We start from the raw sequence: 25,968 nt of genomic DNA, 5'->3' as shown, positions 1-25,968 counted from the left end.
GCTCTCCCATTGGGGGAGCTTGAGGCAGAAGAGCTGTCCTGGGTGTTTTCTTTGGCTTCCTAGGAAATTCACTCAAACAACCTTTAGTTTGGCTGCCTACGCTGCTGGGGGCGGCAGACCTCCCAAGATTCTGCAGTCCTGGAACTGAATAAGAATCCTAGACCCTACAATGTAGTGATGTCCCAGAACCCTGCAGTTCTGGAACTAGGTGAGTTTTCTGGACCACCCACCCATTCCTGGAACTGGGAGACCCCCAAGCTGCTGAGCTGCTGAGCCACTCTGCTCCCTAAAGAGGAGTCATTATATATATTGTTTCCCTTCCCTTTGAAGTGCAGCACTGTGGGAGTCCATCCTTGAACTGACTGAGTTTACTCCCTGGCTAGGTGTGAGGTGCTCAGACACTTTTAATGTAGCAGAGCTCTCCCCACCCTTTTTGGGTTTGAAAGCTTTTCTGTGTGGAGGCCTGTCTCATAACTGCTCCAAAGATCCAGTCACTGCACCTGACCTTGCCACATTGCCCCCCCTTGACCTTCATTGGATGAATTTTCCCCAGAATTTTTGTTCCCCAATAAAAGCCCTATCCCTAGCATTCTCTCTCTCTCTCTCTCTCTCTCTCTCTCTCTCTCTCTCTCTCTCTCTCTCTCTCTCTCTTTTTCAGTAAAACCTCACTGCCCCCCTGGGGAGCTTGAGGCTGAGGGTTCAAGGAGCCATCCCAGAGCTGGTTTAAAGGTAAAATGGTGTCTGTGTCTTTAATTTAAACTCCTTGAGGATTTTCCCACGTGACCAAACTGTTCACACCATCTGCACTGGCCCTGGACTAAATAGCACCACAAACTCTTCTTGCAATCATAGAATGATCTTATGTAGATCAACTAGGAGTTCCTTTGAGTTTGTTGAGATGAAAAGTGCTTAGAACAGTAACTCACCTAATAAATTCTCAGTACACTTCCCCATCACCTGGTTAAGATCAACATTTCTTATTGTGTACTATATATCCTGAGATAGTGGAACTGTGTGCCTTTCCAGTGGTCTGATGGCTTTCCAATGGCCCTGTTCATAGCCCATGGTCCTCATCCCTGCCACCTGGTCCTTCTCCCACATCCTTGGGCTGTGGTTTGCAGACAGGTGCACACCAGCATCATTTGCAGGTCATCATCTCATTTGACCTCCTTCTTCACCTGAGGCTGCTGGCCTCTCTTCCCTGGTTCCCAGGCACTTCTCATGTGATTTGCTCTCCTGGGCCCTTCTCCACATTGACAGAAGGGAGCTGAGCCATTGTGGTTGGATAGTAAACACCGGAACATATTCACAGTCCTGCAGAACTTCTAGCACCATAAAGAGTGCAGGCTCTGCAGCCAGCTGCCTGGGTGCTGGCTCAGCTCCTGCTGCAGTTCTGCCCTGGGCAAGTCCACTGCACTAGCCCTACCTGCCTTCCTCTGTCAAGACTGACTCCTGTGTGGAGATATGTTGGCATGTGGTCTTAATGATCTACTAAGGAACAGGCTTAGAATTACTTGGTATGTAATAAGCAGTCAAAACTAAAAATTTTAACTCATCTTTTCTTAATATTCCTCATTAGGAGCTCTAGAACTTGCAATAGTAAAATAAATGGAAGCTAGCTGGGTTCAAATTCTGACTGAACGACTCATTTGGAGCACATTATTAAAATAAGATCAGCCGGTTAGACTATAGGATTAATACTACCTACTTCATAACACAGAGTTGTTACAGAAGTAAATAAAATAAATGGAATTAAGCACTTTGTATAAGGCCCAGCGTGTAAAAAATAGGAATTTCTAAACTTCAGTGCAGGGTTTTTAGACCTTATGATTACTGATACCAGATTTAAGATCAAAGATATCATATAGGACCCTATTTTTATATATTAATTGGAATTTAGCTCTACTAGTATCTAGAACTGCAGTAGTAAGAAGTAGTTTTTTAAATCAGTGTTTATGAACTCTTACAACAAAAATATATTAGAAAAAATTGAGTGAAATATAGTTAAAAAAGTATATTCACATATGTATATTCACTAAAGGCAGACCACAGTCAAAAACGTTAGAAAGTTCCTTATGAATTTCAAAAGTCTAGTTTGACCCCTGTTGAGCAGTTAGTCAAGAAAGAACTTTCACTGTGTTAACACACCCCTCACTTGGATTTGTTTCATGGAAGAATTTCCAGTCTGTTATTTCAGTGCTGTGTTATTATGCATTAGATGAACTAGTTTTCCTGGTTGGTTTTCTATTTGTAACATTCAATTGATAATCAACTCAGATTTGTATACAAGAGTTGGGACTTTTAAACTCATTACGATGCTTTTTTGTATATACACAGCAAACAGGCTATTTTCCAAATGATGTTATTTTGCCAACATCATGAATGAGATGCTGCTGATTTGACTGGCTTGTTAAGAATGTCCTTTTTTTGGTTTCAGGATTCCTCTTGTAGGTCACAATTTGCTAAGTGTTTTTTTTTTTTAAACATGTATGGTGTTTAATTTTATTGAATATTCTTTAACACATTCACAATACCAGTATCATGATGTAATGCTTCCTCTTTATCAGTGTTGTCCAATAGAACTTTCTGCCATGACAGAAATGTACAGAATATGCACTGCACTGTCAGGTATGATAGCCACCAGCCCATGTGGTTACTAAGCTCTTGAAATAAGTGGTGGTACTGAGATACTGAACTTTGATTTTGTAGAATTTTAATTAATTTAAATAGTCATACAAGGGTTTTGGTCCCTGTATTGAATGACTAATATGTAGGTTAGCAGAAGACATTTTAATTGGTGTTCATTATTTTTTCCTGATCTTTTTCCTTACCTGCCTTCCTTTCTTTGATCCTTCCTTCCTTCCATTCCATTTTCCTCCCTCTCTCCCTCACTTTTCCCTTTGCCTTTCCCGCTTTACTCTCCTTCCCTCCTTCCTTCCTTCCTTCCTTCCTTCCTTCCTTCCTTCCTTCCTTCCTTCCTTCCTTCCTTCCCTCCTTCCTTCTGTCCTTTCTCCCTTTCTTCCATTCCTTTTTCCTTCCTCTCTCCCTCACTTTTCCCTTTCTCTTTATCCCTTTCTCTCCTTCCCCTTTCCTTCCTTCCTTCCTTTTTTCCTTCCTTCTTTCCTTCCTTCCTTCCTTCCTTCCTTCCTTCCTTCCTTCCTTCCTTCCTTCCTTCTCTCTAGCACTGGAGCTCAATCCCAGGGCCTCAGCATGCAAGGAAAGTGCTCTAGCACTGAAACACATCCCAGCCTTCAGGAGAGTTTTAAATTAAAGTCTCCTGAAAGAAAGCTCAGTGCACAAATATGATAAATACAAATTAGGAATGAGAGGTCCATGCCTTTAATCCCAGAGGCTTGGGAGTGTGAGGCAGGAGGATCATAAGCTCAAAGCCAGTCTCAAAAAATTAGTGAGATCCTGTCTGAAAAAATAAGATCTCTGAATGTGATTCAGTGGTTAAGCTCCCCAGGGTTCACTCTGCAGTTCCAAGGGGAAGATAAGAATTTTACAAATGGGAAATAACATTTTTGAAATAATACAAGTTACATAATTTTAGCTTCAATTTAAAAGTTTACTCCTATTCTCAGACTTTATTTACAGGACATTCTGCTATTTTTTTTCTTGAAAACATGGTACTTAAACAAATCTGACTTTTTCAAATGTGAAAATAGAATCCACTGAGAGTTAGCTCCCAATTCTTGATAGTATTTATTTGTAAGTTCCACAAATACAGAAAGGTTTTTTGGTTTTTTTTTAGTACTGGAAATTGAAGGCAGAGCCTTGCACATGTTAGGCAAGCACTTAACTGTGAGCTTTATTCCAGCTCATTAAGTGTGTTTAAAGATTGTCTTGTCTCTGTTATCTAGCATAGTGATGGTATATAGTAAATTGTCATTAAATGTTTGTTTAATTATTATAATTAAATATCAACAACCTAAAGCTTCAAACTACACAACAGTCCTTAAATCCTGCAATCCAATAGTGACATCAGTTCATGTTAGCAGTGAAAAAAAGATGGGATCCAGGGCCACAGTGCAGTGATCCCTGGCTGGTAGCTGAAACCTCAGGATGCAAGCTGCATCAGCACAGTGCACTGCCATGTGTATGGACACATATTTGGAAACAGCCCAACTAGAATCAAGGTCTATTTACCCTACAGTCTTAGGTTCAGAGTTAGAAAGGACTTTCCACATGATTTAAACCAACATTCTTTCCCCAGAAGGATTTCTCTTTACAGTGTATTAAACATGGTTGCTATGGTCTGAATATGTTCTTCCCAAATGTACATGTTGTGACAATCACCATTGTGACAGCAGCAAAAGGGACAATGAGACTTACTATACTTTCAAAATCAACTTAAATTATTTCTCAAATCTAATGATATATACGTTTTCACTGGTTGATGGTACAGGTAGAAAAAGTATGGAATGTGATTTATAAGTCAAAACATGTGATTAGGTCATGGGGCTCTATATTTTTTAACAGAATGAATGCCCTTATATAAGAGGCTTCATACGTCATTCACATCCTTTTCCCCGCTTCTGCTTTCTGTCATCCAATGATGCAGCAATACACACCATCTTGGACAATGTGAATATACTTAGTGTTACTTAAGTGTACACTTCAAAATGGTCTAAATGGCAAATTGTAAGTGTATTTTACAACAAAAACATCGAAAGATGCATTTTCTATTGTTCAGTGTTTCCTGCTATTATTTAGTGATCACATTCATTAAGAGCACTAACTAGCCAGGCACATTGGCTCATGCCTGTAATCCCATTGGGAGGCTGAGGCAGGAGAATTGCAAGTTCAAAGGCAGCCTCAGCAAAAGCAAAAGCAAGGTGCTAAAAAATTCAGTGAGACCCTGCTCTAAATAAAAAACAAAATAGGGTTGTGGATGTGGCTCTCTGGTACCCAAAAAAAGAAGCACTAATCAAAATTTCACAACCCTGTATTTGAGATTCAATTCTGCTTGCTGCATCTCTGAAAACCAAAAGCATGTCACTTAGCTAAGCCTCAGTTTCCTCATCTGTAACACAGGAATTATAAAATGCTTACTTACCCATTAGAGGTTGCTGTGAAATTTCAACTCGGTAAAGTGTAAATACACAAGGAAAGCTCAATAAATGTTAGATCTGATTTTATTTTAAAGTTTTCAAACCAATTTTATTCTTGTACTTTGTATAAGGAAGGCTACAAAATGTCTTTACCATTAAAAAGGCCATTTGTTCATTTCTACTTAGTCCTTAATGTTATGGAGAATTATAAGACAACATTCCCTAAAACCCATTTCATATCATAGTCAAGTGATGAGCCCATGTGTTGACCACTGGGTCAATAGTTAATAATCTTAAAGTATCATACTCCAAGAGGCAACAATTTCAGAGAAGCCACAATAACTTACTGTACTTGAAATAATTTAAATATAATAATGTGTGTATAAACCTGTACATATAATTTTTATCAAGTATAATATGATCATACAAAAACATTGACTCACAATATAGTTCACACATACCAAAGAAGGCTATTTTATTTTTGTCCCTTTTACATCATATTTTAGGCAAGATGATGAAACCCCGAAATTAACAGAAATGGACTAGTTTCTAAAAACTGGGTATTTTATAAGTGAAACACATTCAGTCATCTACATCTCTCAAATTGCAAACAATGTGACTTACTGTACTCTCAAATGAACTTAAATAAATTATTGCTCAATTCGAATGACATATACGTTTTCACTGGTTGATAGTCCAGGTAGAGAAAGTATGCAATGTGATTTATTAGTCAAAACATTTCATACAAAAGGATTTTTTTTGGGGGGGTACTGGAAATTGAACTAAGGGACACTCAACTATTGAGCCGCATCCCCGGTGTTATTCTGAATTTTATTTAAAGAAATGGTTGCTAAGAGTTTTGCCATTGGTAAGGCTGGCTTTCTACTTGAGATACACCTGTCTCAGCCTCCCAAGCTATTGGGATTAGAGGCATACATCCAAAAAAACGGTTTTAACCAAACCCTCATAATGTCAAGAGAAAATGTATTGAAATTAAAAATATCTGAAGCAAGCATTTTTAAAGACCATTTAAAAAAATACATAAAAGTTTAAAAATGTCATAAAATAAAAATTTATACAGTAAAGTTAGGAGGTTAAAAACTATCAAATGTATTAAAATCATCTAAAGTCAAATAAGATATAATTTATGTATATAATTTAAATTATAATATTATATAAATATATTATATAAATATATAATACATATATAATACAAATTAAAAACAATATAATTATATAACATTCTAATTTATATTATATTATATATAATACATTTATTTTATTATATATAATAAAATAAAAATATATAAATTATACATATTTTATGTATATTAATATATAAACGTATTATATATTAATGATAATATATCATATATAATATATATAATATATTTACATAACATATTTATATATTTATATATAAATTATATATATTAATATATAAATAGATAAATAAATATTATATAGATTATATATTAAATATCAAAATGTTTATGATTCATATTGTTTTCTTTAATATAAATTATATATAATATATGAAATACATATGTATTGTAAACACATAATAAAATAATATATAAACTTAATATATAAATATTATTTTATTATATATAACATATTTATTATATATCATATAATATATTTAGATTTATATTAATTTATATTATATTGCATTCATTGTAATGTAATTATATAATAATATAATTTCTATTATTAATATGATAATAATACAATTATTATATTAGTATAATTTATATTTATATAATATATAAAACATAAGGATTATAGTATAATTATAAATTAACAACTTATAATATATCATATAGATATATGTAAATCTATAATATGTAGTATATAATATATAAATATATTATAATTTAAATTATATAGTTTAGTTATTTGGCTTTAGATGGCTTTAATGCTTCTGATAGTGTTTTATCCCTTAGCTTTATCTGTACAAATTTTTAGTTTATGACAGTTCCAAACTTTTAGTATTTTTTTTTTAAATAGCAAACATTTATTGGTGTCACTTATGGTGGAAAAAAGTTCCTACACCATATTTGCATGACCCAATCATTAAATAGAACATTTATGAGGTGAACACACATCCTGACCCACATTTTTATATCCAGTTTTTTAAGATAGCCAATTCCTCCTCTCTCTCTCTTCCCCAAAACATGTGAGCAACTTCCAATGGAAAGCAGTAAACAGCCACTTGGGCTATAGCATTTTCAACTCCACTTTGAGGTGAAGATTCCAATTACATTCAAGACTTAAGTTCTCTCAGTTTTCTGCTAAGGAAAGTTCTGAGTCTAGGATTTACAATATTACAGCACTAGCAGATCAGTGTCTTCAACTCGTCTCTTTCTGGATATCCTCTTCACCAGTTGGGGGAGGGCCTCCACTTTCATTGAGTTTGCTGATAATTGGCTGAACAATTTCTTCTAGTTCTTTCTTTTTAGTTTTGAAGTCTTCAATGTCAGCTTCTTGGTGGTTTCCAGCCATTCAATCTTTTCCTCTACAGCTTTTTCCATGGTCTCCTTATCTTCAGAGGAAAGTTTGCTTCCCAACTTTTCTTTATCTCCAATCTCATACTTTAGAGAGTAGGCATAGCTTTCCAGCTCATTCCTAGTATCAATGCACTCCTTGAGTCTTTTGTCTTCCTCAGCAAACTTCTCACCATCATTAACCATCTTTTCAATTTCTTCAGGTGTCACGCAATTTTGGTCATTGGTAATTGTCATCTTATTTTTGTTCTCTGTACCTTTATCTTCAGCTGTCGCCCAAAGAATAACATTCACAGGTATCTCAAAAGTGACTTCAATCTGGGGGACCCCACAGGAGGAATTCCAGTGAGATCAAATGTACCCAGAAGGTGGTTGTATTTTTTCAGGGTCCTTTACCTTCATAGACCTTGATTGGAACAGTAGGTTGATTATGAGAAGCTGTAGAAAAGATCTGAGACTCTAGGTGGGTACCACAGTGTTTCTTGGTATCAGTTTGGTCATGACTCCTCCCACAGTTTCAGTACCAAGTGTCAGGGGCATACATCAAGCAGTACTAGGTCACCTGTATCTTGATCATCAGAGAGTACACCAGCCTGGACAGTGTCACCATATGCAACAGCCTCCTCTGGGTTTATGCCACAGGATGGATCCTTGCCATTGAAGAACTCTTTAACAAGTTGTTGAATCTTTGGAATTTGAGTAGAGCCACCAAGAAGAACAATCTCATCAATATCAGACTTCTTCAGGTCAGAATCCTCCAGTACTTTCTGAACAGGCTTCATGGTAGACCAGAACAGGTCCATGTTTTCTCTTCAAATTTTGCCTAAGTCAGGGTTTCAGAAAAGTCTTCTCCTTCATAGAAGGACTCAATTTTCATTCTTGCTTAATGTTGAGCAGACAGGGCGCACGTGGCCTTTTCCACTTCATGCTGGAGTTTCTGCACAGCTCTGTTTTCTTTCCTAACATATTTGCCAGTCTTCTTTTTGAACAGCCCGATGAAATGTTCCATAACACGCTGGTCAAAGTCTTATCCACCCGGATGAGTATCTCTATTGGTGGCCATGACTTTGAAGACATCAAATTGTCAATGGGGAGAAGAGACACATAGAAGGTTCCACCACCCAGATCAAACACCAGGATGTTCTTCTCTACCTCCCTGTTATACAGGCCATAAGCAATAGCAGCTGTTGTAGGCTCATTGATGATCCTCATAATATTCAGGCCAGCAAGAGTTCCAGCATCTTTGGTTGCTTGCCACTGGCATCATTAAAATGGACTGGTATAGTAACACTGCATGGGTAAACTTCTTTCCCAAATAAGCCTCTGCAGTCTCTTTCATTTTAGTGAAAATCATGGAAGAATTGCTTCTGGAGCAAAGGTCTTAGTTTGCCCACCTCCAATATCAACCTGAATGTATGGTTTAGGTTTCTCTTCAAACACTTTGAAAGGCAAGAACTTGATCTTTTGCTGCACAGAAGGGTCATTCCCAGTACTGCCAATGAGCCACTGGGCATGGAAGACCATGTTCTCAGGATTGGAGGTGAGCTGCTTCTTGACTGTATCGCGGATCAGACGTTCTTCTTCAGGGGTGAAGGCCACATAAGACGGCCTGATGTGGTTGCCCTGATTCTTTGAGATGATCTCCAGTGGCCATTCTTGAATACCCCGATGCACGAGTAAGTGGTCCCCAGGTTGATGCCAACCAGGGTACCCATGTCCTTTTCTTGTCTTCCTCCTCAGCCGTGCTGCACAGAGCAGCAGCAGAACTGCGGCCACCAGAGAGAGCTTCATCTTGCCCTAGCTGTTGGCCACTTGCTCTCCTCAGCAGAAAGCCAGAAGTCACAGGCAATCCAGCAACAGGCCACAGCTGAGTGCAGAAAGGTTACAGGTCTCTTACGCTCAAGATGCCTCCACTCTGTCTGTCTCTGTTGTCTCTGCCAATGTCTCAAACTTTTTAGTATTGAATTGCATTTTCTTTCTACAATTTTGTTAATTACCATATGTAAAAATTAACAAGTAGAATGCTAGTAAACACAGATTCGCAAGCTTTTACGCCACTATGTAAATATTAACAAAGTTAAGTAAATTGCCAATGCTTCCATACATGCTATAACAACACAAGTGTTCAAAGATGCACTAGAACATTATGTGGGAAAAAAATATATTCATACCCAATCAAGATTTTTCAGGCACTTGCATTCAGAAGTATTTTATGAATCAGCACAAGGTTTGCTCCAAAATAAAGCTCATTTTTCCCTACTGCCCCTATTTGTTGAGAACAATATTATACATTAAAGATGCATTTACATGAAACATTTTATAGAGAAAATTATTTTAAATTTAAAATTATAATACTTATTTTATGCATAACTTCAAAAACACAGAATTTAAAGACAATACCAGTGAGCACTCTCATTGTATATGACTAAAACACTACCATTCTATATGACTAGCAAAGACAATACAAGGCCAAAAGCCAAAATATACACTTTGGCAATCCTATACAAAAGAGGTTCTGTTACAATATTCTATCATAAAATAAACGAAATGCATAAAAATGAAACAAGAAAAAGAAAAACTGAATTTTGACAACTACACAAACTGTGGCATTTCAAATTCAAGGTCTTGTAACTCTTCCATTTGTTTGAGCCTGAGTCCCTGGCACATTGGATTCATGTCAGGTAGGCCGATCTCCTCAGAGTTCTCTTTAGGCTCAGCAGCTGGCTTCAAAGCATAAGCGGATGTGCTGTCTGCCTCTGGGACAGATTTCTCCACATGACTCAGGGGAGGAAGAGCTGTGCTAGGAGGCACTGCTGCTGAAGGTGAAGCTGGTCTCTCCTCAGTCCCCCTGACTTTGCTGGTCGGGGTGGGTGGTTTGTAAAATGTTGTCCCAAGATGGGGCTGCAGTATTCTGGGTGCTCTTGCAGGAGCAAGACTGTGAGAATGAGAGGACAGTCTCACTGGTGCCTCTCTTGCTGCACTGGCTGGCGTGTTGGGCTGTGTGGCACCGTTGGAATGGTCACCACTAACCTTAATGCTCATTGTCACTTTTTCCTGGAGTACACTTGGCACAATCACCGCACTTGTGCCAGTTAAGTTCTTTGGTTCACATTGTTGTCCCTGAGTTTTTTGTGGAATCTGCTGATCAAAACCATTAATTTGGGAGCCCAAACTAGTAGGGGTATCTTTTCTATTAAGTCCTCCAAAGGTAAGATTCTGGCCAAACTTGTCTGAATTGACAATTCCCACATTTCTGCTGTTTTTCTCATTAGGGGAGCTTGCAAGATGGGACCTATCTACAGGCAAACAGCAACATCTGATCTTGGGGCTTGGCATAGGCCTCTGTATATCATTTGTTGTCACATCAGATTTCACACTAAGTGGTTTCATGGTTTTACACATATTGTCCATCTTTTGTGATGATGATTCAAGTTCTTTGTGATCTGGAAAAGAAGAGATTGTTTTTAACTTCAAGAAGCTTGGTTAATAAGGAAGTGTGGTTATTTGTGAATGGGCATTCTCTCAAACAACAGAGTCTTACATATTTTTTCCAACATTAGTTTCTCAGTCATCTATGCAGAGGAATTAAAAATCCATACAATATTAAAGGCACATTTTTAATTAAAGCATTACTTTTTAAGATTTATCTTAATAAAACAAATAGTCATAAAGAAAATAAAATTAAAAACACTTCCTGTAGTAACTTGTTTTAATATACTACCCATGAATGAATATTTTCTGTGTTAAGCCTTTCCTGATTTCAACAGGCAGACAATGGTAACTCTAGAAGAGTAACACTATTCTGCACACCAACAAACGCCATGTCCTGAATCCCAAGGACTTTGCCTGTCACTTAATCTGCTTTCCAGCTACATTCTGTCCATACTGAGGGCAACACACCAGAGAGGACTTGGATGCTCTTTCAGCTGATCCACTAATACAGTCCTGCAGAACTTCTAGCACCACTTCTAGCTGCCTGGGTGCTGGCTCAGCTCCAGCTCCATTTCTGCCCTGGGCAAGCCTAGTGCACTAGCCCTACTTGCCTTCTTCTGTCAAGACAAACTCCTATGTGGAGATATGTTGGCATGTGGTGTTAATGATCTTCTAAAGAAAAGGCTCAGAATTACCTGGTCTGTAATGAAAATGTCAAATATTTTAAAATTATTTATTGTTATTACTATACCTACCTGGGAATCCAATTTCATTGGACAGCGAAACAAGGTTACATTTATGAATGAGAGAAAATGAGGTTCAAACCCTGAATCAACAATAATTTAGGGACATGACCCTTGGCATTATTTACCTTCCTCAGACTGTTAGCTATGGCTTAAAGGAGGCCAAGGATCATAGCACAGAAGTGCTAATAAGATCAAATCATATAAATGGAATCAGTGAGTCCAGTGCTTTTCTTTGCAGAGAGGTAATGGACTGTCTTTGTTTTCAGACTTTCTCAGGCTACACTCATTGATATTTCATTAATTTTATATATCAAATTTAACATTTATGGCTATATATTAAAAAATTCGGATTTAGATCTACTAAAGCAGTAATGAATGAAAGGTTTTCAACCCCCTTACCAGAAACCATTCACTGAAATAAAGCAATCAATAAAAAGTGAACAAAAAGACTGGAGCCGAGAAAATGGAAGACATGTGTGCTTAATGTGCTAAAGTTAGGCCACAGGTAAAGGGACATCAAAAAACTTTAGGAGTCTATTTTTTTGAGTTTCAGGAGTCCAGCTTTTTTCTGTTTTGACTTTAATTGATGACAAAGAAGTAAAGGTGAAAACAAATCTCAGAAAGAGAACAAAAATAATTTATGAATTTCAAGATATCTTTTTACAAGAAAGAAACAAAGGATGATATTCATTTAAATGACATTCATTAAACTTTCTCCGTGGCTAGAAAAGTTAACTAATAAAACCTTGAAGTTTGAACTTACCTCAAATTAATACACCTTGTTTTTTTTAAAGGATGAGTATTGTAGATGGACACAATATTTTATCTTTATTTATTTGTTTTATATGGTACTGAGGATCCAACTCATGGCCTCACACATGCCAAGGCAAGCGTTTTACCACTGAGCTACAAGTCCAACCCTCACCTTGGTTTTTCATCACGACTTCTTGGCAAAGTTTGAAATATGCAAAGATATATGGTACATGACCACTCACCAATGAGACATGCATCCCATTTTTCCCATGCATTTTGCTTGCATTCTGATTCCTCAAATGATGTAGCCAATTCATAGTTGTTAATTTCAATATCTTCAGTGTGGATATCCTATTGATACAAGAAAAGTTTTAAACTAAAAGCAAAACACATCTCAAAAACAAGCAGTTCAAAGACTATTAACTTGTTAACATATACATCACATATTTAATCCAATTCTGTAATGGTCAAAACTCACTTGCTTTGTAGAAAAATATTGTGACTTTGTGGAATGTCCTGTTGATATTACCTGTTTGGAAGGAGGGCTTTTATCCACACAAGGTGCAACAACATCAGTACTGGATGAAATATTTTGTGGCTCTAAGGACCCATCGAAGATCATCTGTGCATTGGTAATTAGAAACTCTACTAACAGGGCCTGATTGGCATATGCAGCAATAGAGGAGGAGATGGTACCAGGAGTGGTTGTAGGCCTGGGCCTCATCACACAGGGTCCAAATACCACCCCCAAGTTTTTTGAGTTCATCAGGTTTTCTTCGGAGTGGTCTACAACCCTGAAAGGAAGAACACATAAAGTGTATGCGATTTGCCTAATAGATGTCCTTAATGGTAGTTTCCTATGACTTGAGAAGGGTGGAGAAAACTCGGGCTATAGAAGACTACAAAACGTTTGTCAAGGGTCAAGGTTGGTGCGTCTAGGGAAAGAATCCTTTGTTTCATTATGATACTTACCACACACCAAACTGAGTTTCAGAGTACTATTTTAGGATAAAATGCATGTAAGTCGAAGGAACTACTGAACTCAGTAGCAGAAGGAAGAAAAACACCTCTAAAAATTTAACCATCTTTGTATGTGGGATATATTCCCCGTTTCTTATACTGGAATCAGAAACATCACTGTCAATTTCTCTGTCACTGCCAGTTAGTTTTCTTTTTTAAAAAAATAATTTTTAGGTAGAGATGGACACAATACCTTTATTTTATTTATTTATTTTTATGCAGTGCTGAGTATCAAACCCAGTGTCTCCCATGTGCTAGGCAAGTGTTCTCTCACTAGCCACACTCCCAGCTGCCCACAGCTAGTTTTCTAGCTTAAATGATTCTCTCTCCTGAACATCTCTCTGTTCCATTGCCACTATCAATGTTCTGGTTTTACTTCAAACACTCTCAGCTTGTTATTTCTATGACTATCTAAAAAAATCTGTCTCTGCCTGGTTTAGCTATCAGGATGATACTAGATTCATCTATGGGTAATATATCACAGCTTTTTATATATATAGTGAATGGGGTAGTTTTGCTATTTGTTTTTCAGAGGATTCATCACTGATGTATAGAAATGCATTTGATTTATGGGTATTACTTTTGTATCCTTCTACTTTGCCAAATTCATTTATTATTCTAAGTTTTCTGGTGGAGTTTTTTGGATCCTCCAAGTGTAAAATTATTTTGTTGGCAAAGAATGATAATTTGAGTTCTTCTTTTCCTATTTGTATTCCCTTGAATTTCTTTCATCTAATTGCTCTGGCTAAAGTGGCAAGGATTATGTTGAACAATTTTTAGATGGAATACTTCCAATTTTTCTTCATTTAGAATGATGTTAGCCTTAGGTTTAGCAGAGAGAGCTTTTACTATGTTGAGGTATATTCCTACTACCCCTAGTTTTTCTAATGTTTTGAACATGAAAAGGTACTGTATTTTGTCAAATGCTTTCTCTCCATCAATTGATGTAATCATAGGATTCTTCTCTTTAAGTTTATTGATGTGATGAATTAAATTTATTGATTTCTGTTTGGCGAACCCATCTTGCATCCCTGGAGTACACAACTTGATCCTGGAGCATTGTTTTTTTTTCATATGTTTTTGTATGTGATTTGCCAGAATTTTATTGAGAATTTTTGCATCTATGTTCTTCGGGGATATGGGTCTCAAATTTTCTTTCCTTGATGTGTCTCTGGCTGGTTTGGGTATCAGGGTGATACTAGCTTCACAGAATGAGTTTGGAAGAGCTTCCTCCTTTTCTATTTCATGGAATAATTTGAAGCCCTTCAAGCTATGAAGAGTTTAAAAAAAAACTGTGGTATATATACACAATGGACTATTAGCTTTACAAGAGAATAAAATAATGGCATTTACAGGTAAATGGAAGGAGTACATGAATATCATGAAGTAAGTCAATCCCCCAAAATCAAAGGCCAAGATTCTCTCTGATAAAGAAATGTTGATTCATAAATGGGTCTCTGGTGGTGGAGGAACATTAATTGGGCTCAAGAGAGGAAAGGAAAGGAGGGGTATGGGTTGTGAATGATGGTGGAATCAGACGAACATCATTACCCTAAGTTCATGTATGATGGCACATGTGGTATGACTCTACATCATGTACAGAGAAATGAAAATTTGCACTCCATTTGTGTACAATGGATTGAAAAGCATTCTGCTGTCATTTATAACTGATTTGAACTAATAAATTTTTTTAAATTTTTATTTAATTTATTTATTTGTATGTGGGGCTGCTGTTCGAACCCAGGACCTTGCACATGCTCTACTGCTGAGCTACAATTCCAGCCACAGAAAATAAATTAAAAAAAATTTAAAAAAGGAGATCTTAATTGCTGGGAGAAAGGTGTAGCAGGCAAATCTGAATATGTGAAATTCCTGATTCCAAGTTCTTTAGTGGGTATAGAAACTACATGGTCAACTCATCTGCCAGGTCCATAAGATTTTTTATCAAGTCTCTAGGAAGGATAGCACAGTTGCTGCTACTGCTTGCTATATTGTAGCCTAATGAAATCAGATTTTTCAAATGCAAAATGCTTTCTTGTGTCTCAATGTCTGTTTCTCTCTGCCTCGTATGCTCTTCTGCACATTCTCTACCAAATCATCCTGCAGTTCTTAAAGTTGAACTCAAGGGCATTTGCCTCTTCTGCTCTGTCTCTATCCCCAAAACTTCCTCTGCATACCTACAAGCTGTGCACAGCTACCAGAAAAAGGAGGATGGTGAACTGTGGTTATGTACAGATCTGTACCCCAAGAGGATAAGCCCACAAATAGCAGAAGACCTATGTTTCCATCCTTGTTTCACCAGACAAAGCCTGGCACACAGGAAGCATCTGAGGGAACCATGTTTGCTGCATGAACATATAATCAATGTATCCCTCTCTCAACACATAATAAGAACATCCTAAAAATCATTTTGAAAATCATAACACAACAATATAAATGCACTGAATAGTATTACCCTGTTCAATTAAAAATGGCTAAGATGGTATAAAAATTCTTACCTCTTAAGATGGATGATAAGGTAACGTAGAGTGTTAAAATTGGACGGTGGCAATTTTCTTAGAAGGTCCTTGGTTTTGAGAATAATTTGGTTGATTTCCATACACATATTTGGAGATGTGTTGTCTTCAGAGTTGTCCCTTTTGGTGTCCTGCTCTTGGTTAAAATGTTGGATGATATTTGCAAGCTCCATAAATTCCTGGTACCATTGGAATAAAACCAATGGCTCTGGTAGCTAAAGAAAGAAAATTATATTAAAAATACCTTTGGGCTGAGGTTGTGGCTCAGAGGTAGAGTGTTTGCCTAGCACATGTGGGGACCTGGGTTTGATCCTCAGCACCACATAAAAATTAATAAATAAAATAAAGGTATTGCATCCCGCTACAACCAAAAAATAAATATTTTGAAAAAATCTTCTGCCTGTTTTCTTTGTTAAAGTCAAGTATAAGTGAGAGTTACTCAATCAATTTTATGTCCCTTTAGATTAACAAAATCTAAAGTCAATCTGTATTTATTGATATCTTTTTCAGTACTGGAGATTGAACCTAGGACCTCAAGCATGCTATGCAAGCAATCTAGTACTGAGCTTCATCCCTGCCCATAAAATAAAAAATATATGTTTGGTAGAGTAGTGACTTAGAAAGCAAATCAAAATCTTGACTATAAATTATATTTATGTTAATAACAAATTAATAGATAATGAGTGAAATTCTAAACTTTAAATGAAGTTTAATCTTTAAGCTTCATCATGGGATTTTAAAACTCTTCATCTCTATCCTAAACACATTATATTCACATCTGCCCCCCAAATAGCATAATCTTCAGCTGTTTTACTGGAACAAACATAGAATAGTGAACAAAATCTATAAAATGAATCAGAAACCCATGGATTTTATGAGTAAGGGGTAAAAATATCAAAGTGCTAAAGAGCATAGATTTTACTTGGGAAGAATGAAGATTAGCACAAGATAATATGACCTACAAAAACATACTGTCAACATCTCATGAAACTTTAAAACAGGCTGATTTGCCATGAATAGATCAAAAAAAGAAGTTCTTATAACAAATATCCACTGCCATAATGAATGTCAATGTTTCTACTGATCTACAATAGAAAATTCAGTGAACTGTTAGCTACCTGATGTCCTTTAATATCTGTGGGGAGTGAAGGTGTTGCCCTGTGATCAGTTTCTATCTTCACTACTCTGGGATCTGAAGCAAGTCACTTCACCTCTTGGAGCTTTAGGTCAATGGGTCAGATAAAGGCTACTCTCTAACACTATTGCAAGAATTGAGCACACTTTCCAAATGAAAGTCTTAGACATACAAAATTCCTCAACAGAATGCAAGTTTATTGTATTAGACCCAATTCATCTCCTCTCCCTAACTGACTAAACAAGATTAAGGATGACACATTATGAGACTTCCAGTCATTCAAAGGTATCCACCTCCATTTCTCAGTTGAGGGGTCTGTAGAATGTGATTAAAGGGTTATCAATGGTTTCCTGGGCTAACTCTGTAGATCAAGCAATGTATACTTAATTTCTTTCCCTCCTGCAATTCCACTTAACTACAGTAGGCTCATAAGGACTAGGAAAATAGAGAAAACAAAAAGCAACAATTCACAAGTAGAAGAGCAGATGAATAAGTCCTGATGCAGCATTTCCAAGAGAACTGACCCTTTGTCACTCAACATGTTTTTCAGAATCCTAAAGGGACATGGACAATCATTACCAGGTCCTCTGATCTTGAGTTAGGTTGCAGGTGGACCAGCTGAGAAAGCTTAGCTCTCTATAGAATCCTATCTCCACTTTATGTACTAGGGCAATCTCCTTCCTAAAGCTCTAAAAATTTTTTCTCTGGGCAATGGGATACAGAGGCTCTCTGAATCGAGGCATTGCCAAACATAAGGAACAGAGAGGTAACTGTCTTCCAATGGGGATATGTTGGCTATATACACACTGAAAGCACAGATCCTACAGTCTTAGTAACCCTGGCTCCCACAGTATTGGTACTGTATCTCTAGGCAAGGAAAAAAAAAAAACCTTTCCTAGGGGACTGGGGCTGTGGCTCATGGTAGTGCACTCATCTGGCATTTGTGAGGCACTAGGTTTGATCCTCAGCCCCACATAAAAATAAATAAATTAATTAAAAGTATTGTGTCCATCTACAATTAAAAAAAATGCCTTCCCAAGAAGATCACACCAGTCCCAGAAAAGGGAACTAGACATGTAACTAGGCACATACCAAACAGTCCATCTAGACCACTTTATAGTAAAGTTCAAAGTTTTAAAAAAGCCTTGATGTGTTCAAGTGCTTCCAAAGTGATTTCAATTCCAAACTCTAATATATCTAGGCACCATGAAAGACAAAAATCAAAATGAGTAGAAAAAGAACAAATTGAAGGTGTAAAATGATGCTATCGATATGCTGTCAACTAGTCAGATATGGAGAAAGAGCACTGGAAATGTAGCTGATCTAAATTGAGATGTGCACTAAATGAAAAATAGACACCAGATTTCAAAGAAGAAGAGCTGCAATACAAATAAATAAATAAACAAAATACCTCATAATTTGAAAAACTAGATATTCAAAATGTTCAATGATATATTAAAATTCACTTCACTTTATTTTTAATTTTTATGTTGCTATAGAAAATTTAATGTTATATATGAGGGTCACATTGTATTTCTACAGAGGTTAGAGGCCAAATAGAGAAAAGAACCCTTAATGAGAAAAATCTATGAATATCCACAATAAAAGAGCATCATATAATCATTTAAAAAATGTTATCAAACGAATAGAAAATCAGACTTCTTGAATATTAAAACATGATCTCAGAAATGGAATAATTTACTTATTGAGGAAGAAAAAGACAAGGAACTGTCTTAGAAAGTTTTTGAAGAAAAAAAGAACAATAAAGAAACGGTAAGGGAATTGGAGAACATGTATGCTTGCCAAGCAATTGCAAGACCCTGAATTTTTAATCCCCATGTGTACAAATAACAAATTTATAAATATTTATATACGTGTTTGTGTATGTGCACACACACACATCTCCAAACAGGAGCTTCAAGTGCAAATTACGAAGACAGATGGTGGGTGGGAGAATGGCAATAAAAATCAAGAAAAGTTCCAAGAACTAAAGCGCTCACAACTGACGGAGCTCATGGAGTGGCCAGAATACTGGATGGAAATATATCCACATCAAAGTACATCATTATAAAATCTTAGAATAATGAGGGGGGTGATGCCATAGTCTATACCAATGAAAAATATGAAATATAAAATATTTTTGCTCTTTGCATTTGATGGTAGGTTTAGAATAAAACTTTAACCTTTTGAATGAAATATTTTAACACTTCACAGATGTCATGTGATGAAAATTGGGACAGATCTACTAAATGCCTTCCGGTTTCCAGAGCTTGACACAGAATTGCGATTTTTGCCTTATTGCCACTGACTCGGTAAATTCCCTTGAAGAGAAAAGAAAAACAGAATACAATATTTTACTTTAGTACAAAGGGCTAAATGCAGACATGTAGACAGAGTTGATGTATCTACTTCAATTTTTATTAGTATTTAAAAATTATAAGTTGAAGTTAAATAAACTAACCTTTTCCAAATAAATGTGAATAAATTTAGTTATTACAAATGGAGAGTGCTGATTTTCTGAAAGTCTCTTTTTCATTAAAACAAATCACAAAGGCATTTATGTTTTTAGAGTTTTAGGAGTAAACAACATACTTGTAAACACAAGGCAGTCTTTTCAATTTCTAAAGTACACATTTTGATGATGAAAGGAATGCCATCTGGCTCCTTTTTGGCAACACAGGACAATTCTTCTCCAAATAAGTGCATTTTCCCCTGCAGTTTCTGATGTCCGCAAACGATGGTTAAGTTTGCCATGCATTTTTTATGGCAGACAAGAAGACACTACAAGAAAATGATATTTGAAAACTTATTGACTCACCTTAAAATTATTCACAACTAGGAAATTATAGGCAGACTAATAACGACAAAAATAAGTTAAAAAGTACTACTTGTGGTTTGTGAATTGCATTTAACAGCAAAACAAAGTAGAAAACTATAGAAATAAACTGTGGGACTTTATTAAAAATGTATTGGCAAGCCAGGTGTGATGGCATATGCCCATGATTCCAGCTACTTGAGAGTTGAAACAGGAATTTCACAAGTTGAAGGCCAGACCAATCTAGCAAGAACCCATTTCAAAACACAATTTTAAGAAAGGGTGGATGGGCTGGGGATGTGGCTCAAGTGGTAATGAGCTCACCTGGTGTGCGCAGGGTGCTGGGTTCGATCCTCAGCACTACATAAAAATAAAATTTCAAAAAGGATAGTGTGTCCACCGAAAACTGAAAAATAAATATTAAAAAAAATTTTCTCTCTCTCTCTCTCTCTCTCTCTCTCTCTCTCTCTCTCTCTCTCTCTTCTTTCTGTCTCTCTAAAAATATGGCATGTGCAAGACCCTGAATTTAGTTCCCAGGCGTACAGACAACATATTCATATGTGTGTTTGTGTGTGGACACACACATCTCCAAATAAGTAAAATCATAACAAAAAAGTATATAGCAAAAGAAAAAAATTGTGATTCCAAAAAGATCTTACCTCTTGGCATTTAAAACCTCGAAATATGACAATGCGTTCACAGTATGTACATCTTCCAGGAAATTTCCATCTTCTGAACTTATGGGTGGTAGCTGCTTTTGCCATTAGTGATTGCTGAAATGTTCCAAGGGAGCAGGGTCCTAACAGCAGAAATGTTCGTGTGTAAGAAGGTAAAATGACAAAAACATACACCACATGATATTGTACTTGGAATAATTTTTAGACTTTGAAATTTTTTATATATTACAAAAAGCTATTATTTTGCATTTCTAACATACTTTCAGTAGGTGGAATTGTCTATTCCAAGCTTGGTTCTCTGCCCTCAGGGTGGTGTAGGTAACCAGTGTGAGAAGACTGAAGCTCTCCCTCTCTTGTCTGGGCTTCCCTAATCTTGGTCTCTCTGAGTTGCTCCTGGGTATTAGCCCCCTCCCCTCTCTTGCTTATCAGGTCTCAGCTGGGGGACCTCAGGCCCTCCACCTTAGGATCGCACCAGGTGGGCAGCGTCCTGGTGGCACTGCGCTCTTGTTCAACTGAGAGCTGATTTTGTGCTGATGGTGTCTATACAGAGTTATCACAGCTGGGGGAGGGGATTTGGAACCCAGGTACCTGTGCAGTCACAGATCTGGCTGGTAACCACACCCACCAAAGATGGTGAGAAAGGTGGAGACAGTCCTTTTCCCAGTCGGGGTGTCTGGTGAGGTGGTGGAAGCTGGGATGTCCTCGTGCTCTGCCTAGAATGTGGTCTGGGGACCTGCGTGGGAGCAGAGCGTCCTCAGGAGTTCTGCCACCCCAATGAGGTGCTGAGTTGGTGTCTCTGCTCCCCCCTTGAGAGTCACGCCTGTGCTCAAACTGTGGGCTTTGGACTCTCACCTGAACAAGGAGGCTCTGAGTTCTGCTTGGTGTTCGCAGCTCTGGTGGATTCTGCGAAAATCTGTTGGATGGAGTCCTGTCACATGCACTGAGATGTTGTGTTCCCTCAAGGCAAGACCCCGCCTGAGCAGGAGAAGCCACCTGATAGCTTTCTCTGATTCAGGCACAGAGCAGCCAGAAACAGGATCTCCTCTACTCTGCCACCTTGGATCCCAGGCAACCGATTTCTGACAGAGATGCCAGAGTAATTCCGTGGACTTTCAATAAATGCTGCTGAAATAAAAGATATCCATAATGAACCTCAACCCTTATTTCAGTCACCTCTAAAATGAACAGGAACCACACATCTAAACATACAACCTAACACTATCCGTCTTTGAATTCAGGGTTATGAAGGGCAGCTGCCTATTTTTATAAATAAAAGATGTTTTGGGAACACAGCCATGTTGTTGTATTGTGTATAATTGCTTTTAAGGATTATTAATTATAATGGAAGTAGAGATAAAAGACTGTTCAGGTGTTGATAATTTTTGAAACTGAGGTTGTATACACAGAGTTCAAATACTGTTTGGCCTACTTCATGCATGTTTGAAATTTCCCATAATAAAAACTTGTTTTGATTTTTGTAGTCTACCTTCAGATCTACTCTGGGCTATCTCAAGATCATCCCCATAAGCTCCATCACTCTCCTACTCATTTCTCTGCAGCAAGGCTCAACCAAGCCTAGAGTCCCCTGAATGTCCTGTGCAAGCCAGCCATTCATTCTAACATGCTAAGCACAAATGTATCATCATGGTGGTACTCAATGAATATTAGAGAAATATATTATAAGTAACATTATGGAAGGTTCTGTCTGCATACACCCTGAAGTTGAAATTGAACTTACCCTTCCCTATCACTTCTATAAACATGTTAATTAGCTCCTACTTCTTCCTTTCAAAGGAAGACTATGGGGCTAGAGTGTAGTTCAGTGGTAGAGTGCTTGCCTAGCATGCCTGAAGCCCTGGTTCAATATGGAACACCACAACAAATCAAATAAAAAGGAAGACTGTGACATTTGAAAACTTTCTCAGCAATACAACCTGAAACTTTCTTCAAGAAAAATAAAACTCTTATCAAGGGAGGTATTGTTGCCCAATATCTGCTCTACGAACAAGGTGGCTCATTTCCTCATCACGTAGTAATAAAGACAATTAATAAAACACATACCACTTTCCACAGAAAAGACCAAAATCTGCTCCCAACCTTTATCAATCCCCTGGTTTCTTTACACACATGAATTATCTTTATGTGTGTGCTCATCACCATGATGAAAGTGAATGGGAAATTAAAAAGAAACAGCAAAACAAATACTCTTCAAAGCTTCAAAGCAGAGCTATTGTCTGTGACTTCTTGTCTCAAATCAAGTGGTTCTGACTTGATTTGAGACACCTGCACATTCTAGCCACCTACAGAGCTCTCTTTTAGATTCCTCAGTGGCTCTGAGCACATGGCTGCACTGTCAAAGCAGTGAGATCCTGGTAGACATTAGAGATAACCAGAAATTCTGTGCAGAAAGCCTCCCCACTTCTGTGCTTATGAAAGTTACCCTTTACTTTCAAGCTCACACAAAAATATCACTTCATTCCCTCCATTGAAAATAATCATTCCTTTGTCTCTAGTTTTTTGTTATTGTATTCTGCCACTCATTAAATGGAAAGGCTCTACAGGGACTCTGTCTAGCATAAAGTGAGATCCTGCTAAATTTTCAGAGTGAATGCTGAATCAATTATGATAGAAAGGAATCAAAATCCTTCCAGAATCCCTTCTAAGAATCATCTTTGTTCACTGGTAGTACTAACCCCCTGGGACCAAGAGCAGTTGTAAATGCCCACATTCCTAGGTCAAGGGCTTTTACAGGTGGGAAGTGAAGGCGATGATAATTGAGAGGTTGTTCTATTTTCAGGAGGGTGGAGTGGGCTGGTGTTACTCTACATTCACTGAACAGTGATTTTTCAACTCAGCCAAACTTGAATATCCTGCCAACTTGGTGGGGTGAAACTTTTCTACCTGGGCACATTGGGCTTTCTTCCAATTCAGTCTGAAAGGTTTTATCAAAATCATGAGACCTGAGCTATAGGTATTGTCAACCTAATGAGGCTTAAGTGTCACTGTTCCTCCCTTGCACAGTTCTTACAATAAGGTAGCATTGCTAAGTAGGCATTTCTGGAAACTGCTTAAAGAACACACTGGGATGGGGAGGATTTAATTTCAAAGACACACATGTATACATGTATAATGTGCTGTGATTTATTTACTCATCCTGAACACTCATCTTCACATCTAATTTTGAATTCTTTTTCATGAAGAGGGAGACTCCTACACCCAAACTCAATAAGGAGGTGAAGTGAACCAAAGAGGAAAAGAACAAAACTGATGCAGAACAAAAAGCTGCCTGCTGTTTAGAAATGGTCTTGGAATATTCACCAAACACCTAACACTCCTCCCTTCCCCCCAAAGATCCAAAGAACTCAATGGATGTCAAAGATCCAAATGACTCAGTGTGGAACCCTCTCCTTGGTCTCTAAGGTAGGGACAGCAGTGAAAAAGTGAAATAAACCAGCACCTGTCTGACTCAAAGAAAAGGACAGTCCTGGTCCACTTGGTGTCCACAGAAGGGGGGTGACCTTTGGAACACCAGATTTTTGTCACCCACAAGGTCTTGGGGCATCCTGGCCACATACTCACAGGGACATTCTCTCCTTGTAGCAGTTGGGATCTCCCAGCTTATTAATTCCAATTTACACCACAACTTTGTGTGCTAAGGTCATGGGTGAAAAATGGTGAATGGAAACAGAAGGGACAGTAATAAGGGAAGGAGAGAGAAGAGGCAGGATAGAGATCCAACCGAGGGGGCCTCAGAAAGAAAGGCAAGGAGGGTGTCCCTGCCCCTTTAGGCCCCCCTCCCTTCCCCAAAGTAGTCATCACCCAAGGCCTAGATGAGGAGAAGTGGGAAAAGAAAAAGTAAAAGGGGAACAGCACTTGTTAGTTTCTCTACCTAGGTACTCATCAGAATGAAATCAGGAAATGTCAGGATACTTACACAAAGATCCCAGTGTGAAAGATGATTGTGAAGACCTGAAAACCAAGAAGGAAGAGTCAAGTTAACCAATGAGTATCCTGAGTATGGCTCTGGTCCGCAGCTGCTGCAGCGTCGTCGTCCTGCTCCAACTGCTCACTGATCACCAAGGACCAGTGTTCCGGTTCCCATAGTGCCCGCTGGTGACGTCTACCGCTCGTGGGCGCCCATCTCAAGGTTCCATCCTCGCGGGAGACCCCGCCCCGCCCGCAGCCGCCTCCCCTCCGGGACTCCCACGTCACCCTATGGCCGTCCTGACCCTGGATGGCAACTGGTCAGCAGCCATCGCTGCAATCCCCAGCCCAATGCAGCGCCAGAGCGACCACCTCCATCCCACACTCTTCCCCGTGCTTCCTCCAGCGTCCAGGACTTAGACTCCAGCCTAATGCATGGCGAGAGAGGGCCAGAGCTCGCTGCCTCCATCCCCACGCATGGCCCTTGGATGCCCTATCAAGCCACCTCCAAGACCACCCTGGCCACATAAGCCCCTCCCCACCATGCACTGCCAAGTCCCCCAGAGACCAGCCACTGGCCAGCGCTCGTGGGGGTGGAATCAGGGCCAGCGGCAGATAAGGGCGGTTGTGGATCACAGGCTACAAGCTGTACAAATACAGCTCGGGCCGAAACAGTTCAGCCTGATCCAGCCAAGACTATGTCTGTCAGCCTGGACACCCTTGCATTTATAACCACTGTGGCAGCCCAAGTGGCAAAGAAAAAGCAGACTCTTAAGTGACCCCAGTACAGCCCGGGGTCTGAGGATGCCATCGGGATCCGTAGTTAGTGTTTCGTCTCCTGGGGTACGAAGCTTGCAGAGACACTGACCTTTTTTCAGAGGTATTTAGACCACAACACAAGCCCTCTCTCACCTCCTTGCATGCACAGGGCATGCCAAGAGCACCAGGGGGTGCGTTTGTGCTCTGTTTTTAATGGCAGCTGCTGTGGTCCCTGCTGATCCCCGCAGCCCTCAAATCGGGACATCGTGCAGCGAGGTCTCCTGCTCCTGTCTCCTTTGCTTGACCCTCCAAAGGCTGCCTGCCGCCCTCCCGTTGGCCAGCGGCAGGTGTGCTCTGCAGTCAGGTGTGTGAATGTCTTCCTGAGGGGAGCTCATATGGAGCCTTTTTATTTGAGAAGTTGTCTATTTATCGATTGTGTCTACTGCCAACCTCTACATCCAGTTCTGAGATGTCTGAACAAGTCCTTGTTCCTTGCTGCTCAGAGAAGTTTACTGAGATTTCCAGTCCACTAAAGGCACTGAAAGCAGCAGTCGGTCTCTGTGGCATCCCTTTACAGGCATGGAGATGGGGACTTCCACAGGGGGCTGTGAGGATGGCAAGGGTACTACT

General features: G+C 38.6%; 1 protein-coding gene and 1 pseudogene across 1 annotated transcript; both read right to left on the bottom strand.

Annotated features, from left to right (window-relative positions):
* Positions 1–7,321: 7,321 nt before the first annotated feature.
* Positions 7,322–9,452, bottom strand: LOC144367800 (endoplasmic reticulum chaperone BiP pseudogene; annotated as a pseudogene).
* Positions 9,453–10,059: 607 nt separating this feature from the next.
* Positions 10,060–25,603, bottom strand: LOC144368715 (rho GTPase-activating protein 29-like). The gene is made up of 10 exons (XM_078027842.1): positions 25,492–25,603; positions 24,656–24,896; positions 21,244–21,368; positions 20,638–20,777; positions 19,756–19,944; positions 19,347–19,484; positions 16,011–16,243; positions 12,971–13,286; positions 12,735–12,843; positions 10,060–11,004 (listed from the first exon to the last, which is right to left on the bottom strand). Exons 1-10 carry the CDS (start codon positions 25,601–25,603, stop codon positions 10,154–10,156), a joined length of 2,454 nt encoding a protein of 817 aa, XP_077883968.1. The 3' UTR covers positions 10,060–10,153.
* Between the last annotated feature and the right edge of the window lie 365 nt (positions 25,604–25,968).

The sequence above is a fragment of the Ictidomys tridecemlineatus genome, chromosome 11 (genome assembly GCF_052094955.1).
Source record: "Ictidomys tridecemlineatus isolate mIctTri1 chromosome 11, mIctTri1.hap1, whole genome shotgun sequence".
NCBI lineage: Eukaryota > Metazoa > Chordata > Mammalia > Rodentia > Sciuridae > Ictidomys > Ictidomys tridecemlineatus.
This window is presented reverse-complemented; position numbering and strand designations above follow the sequence as displayed.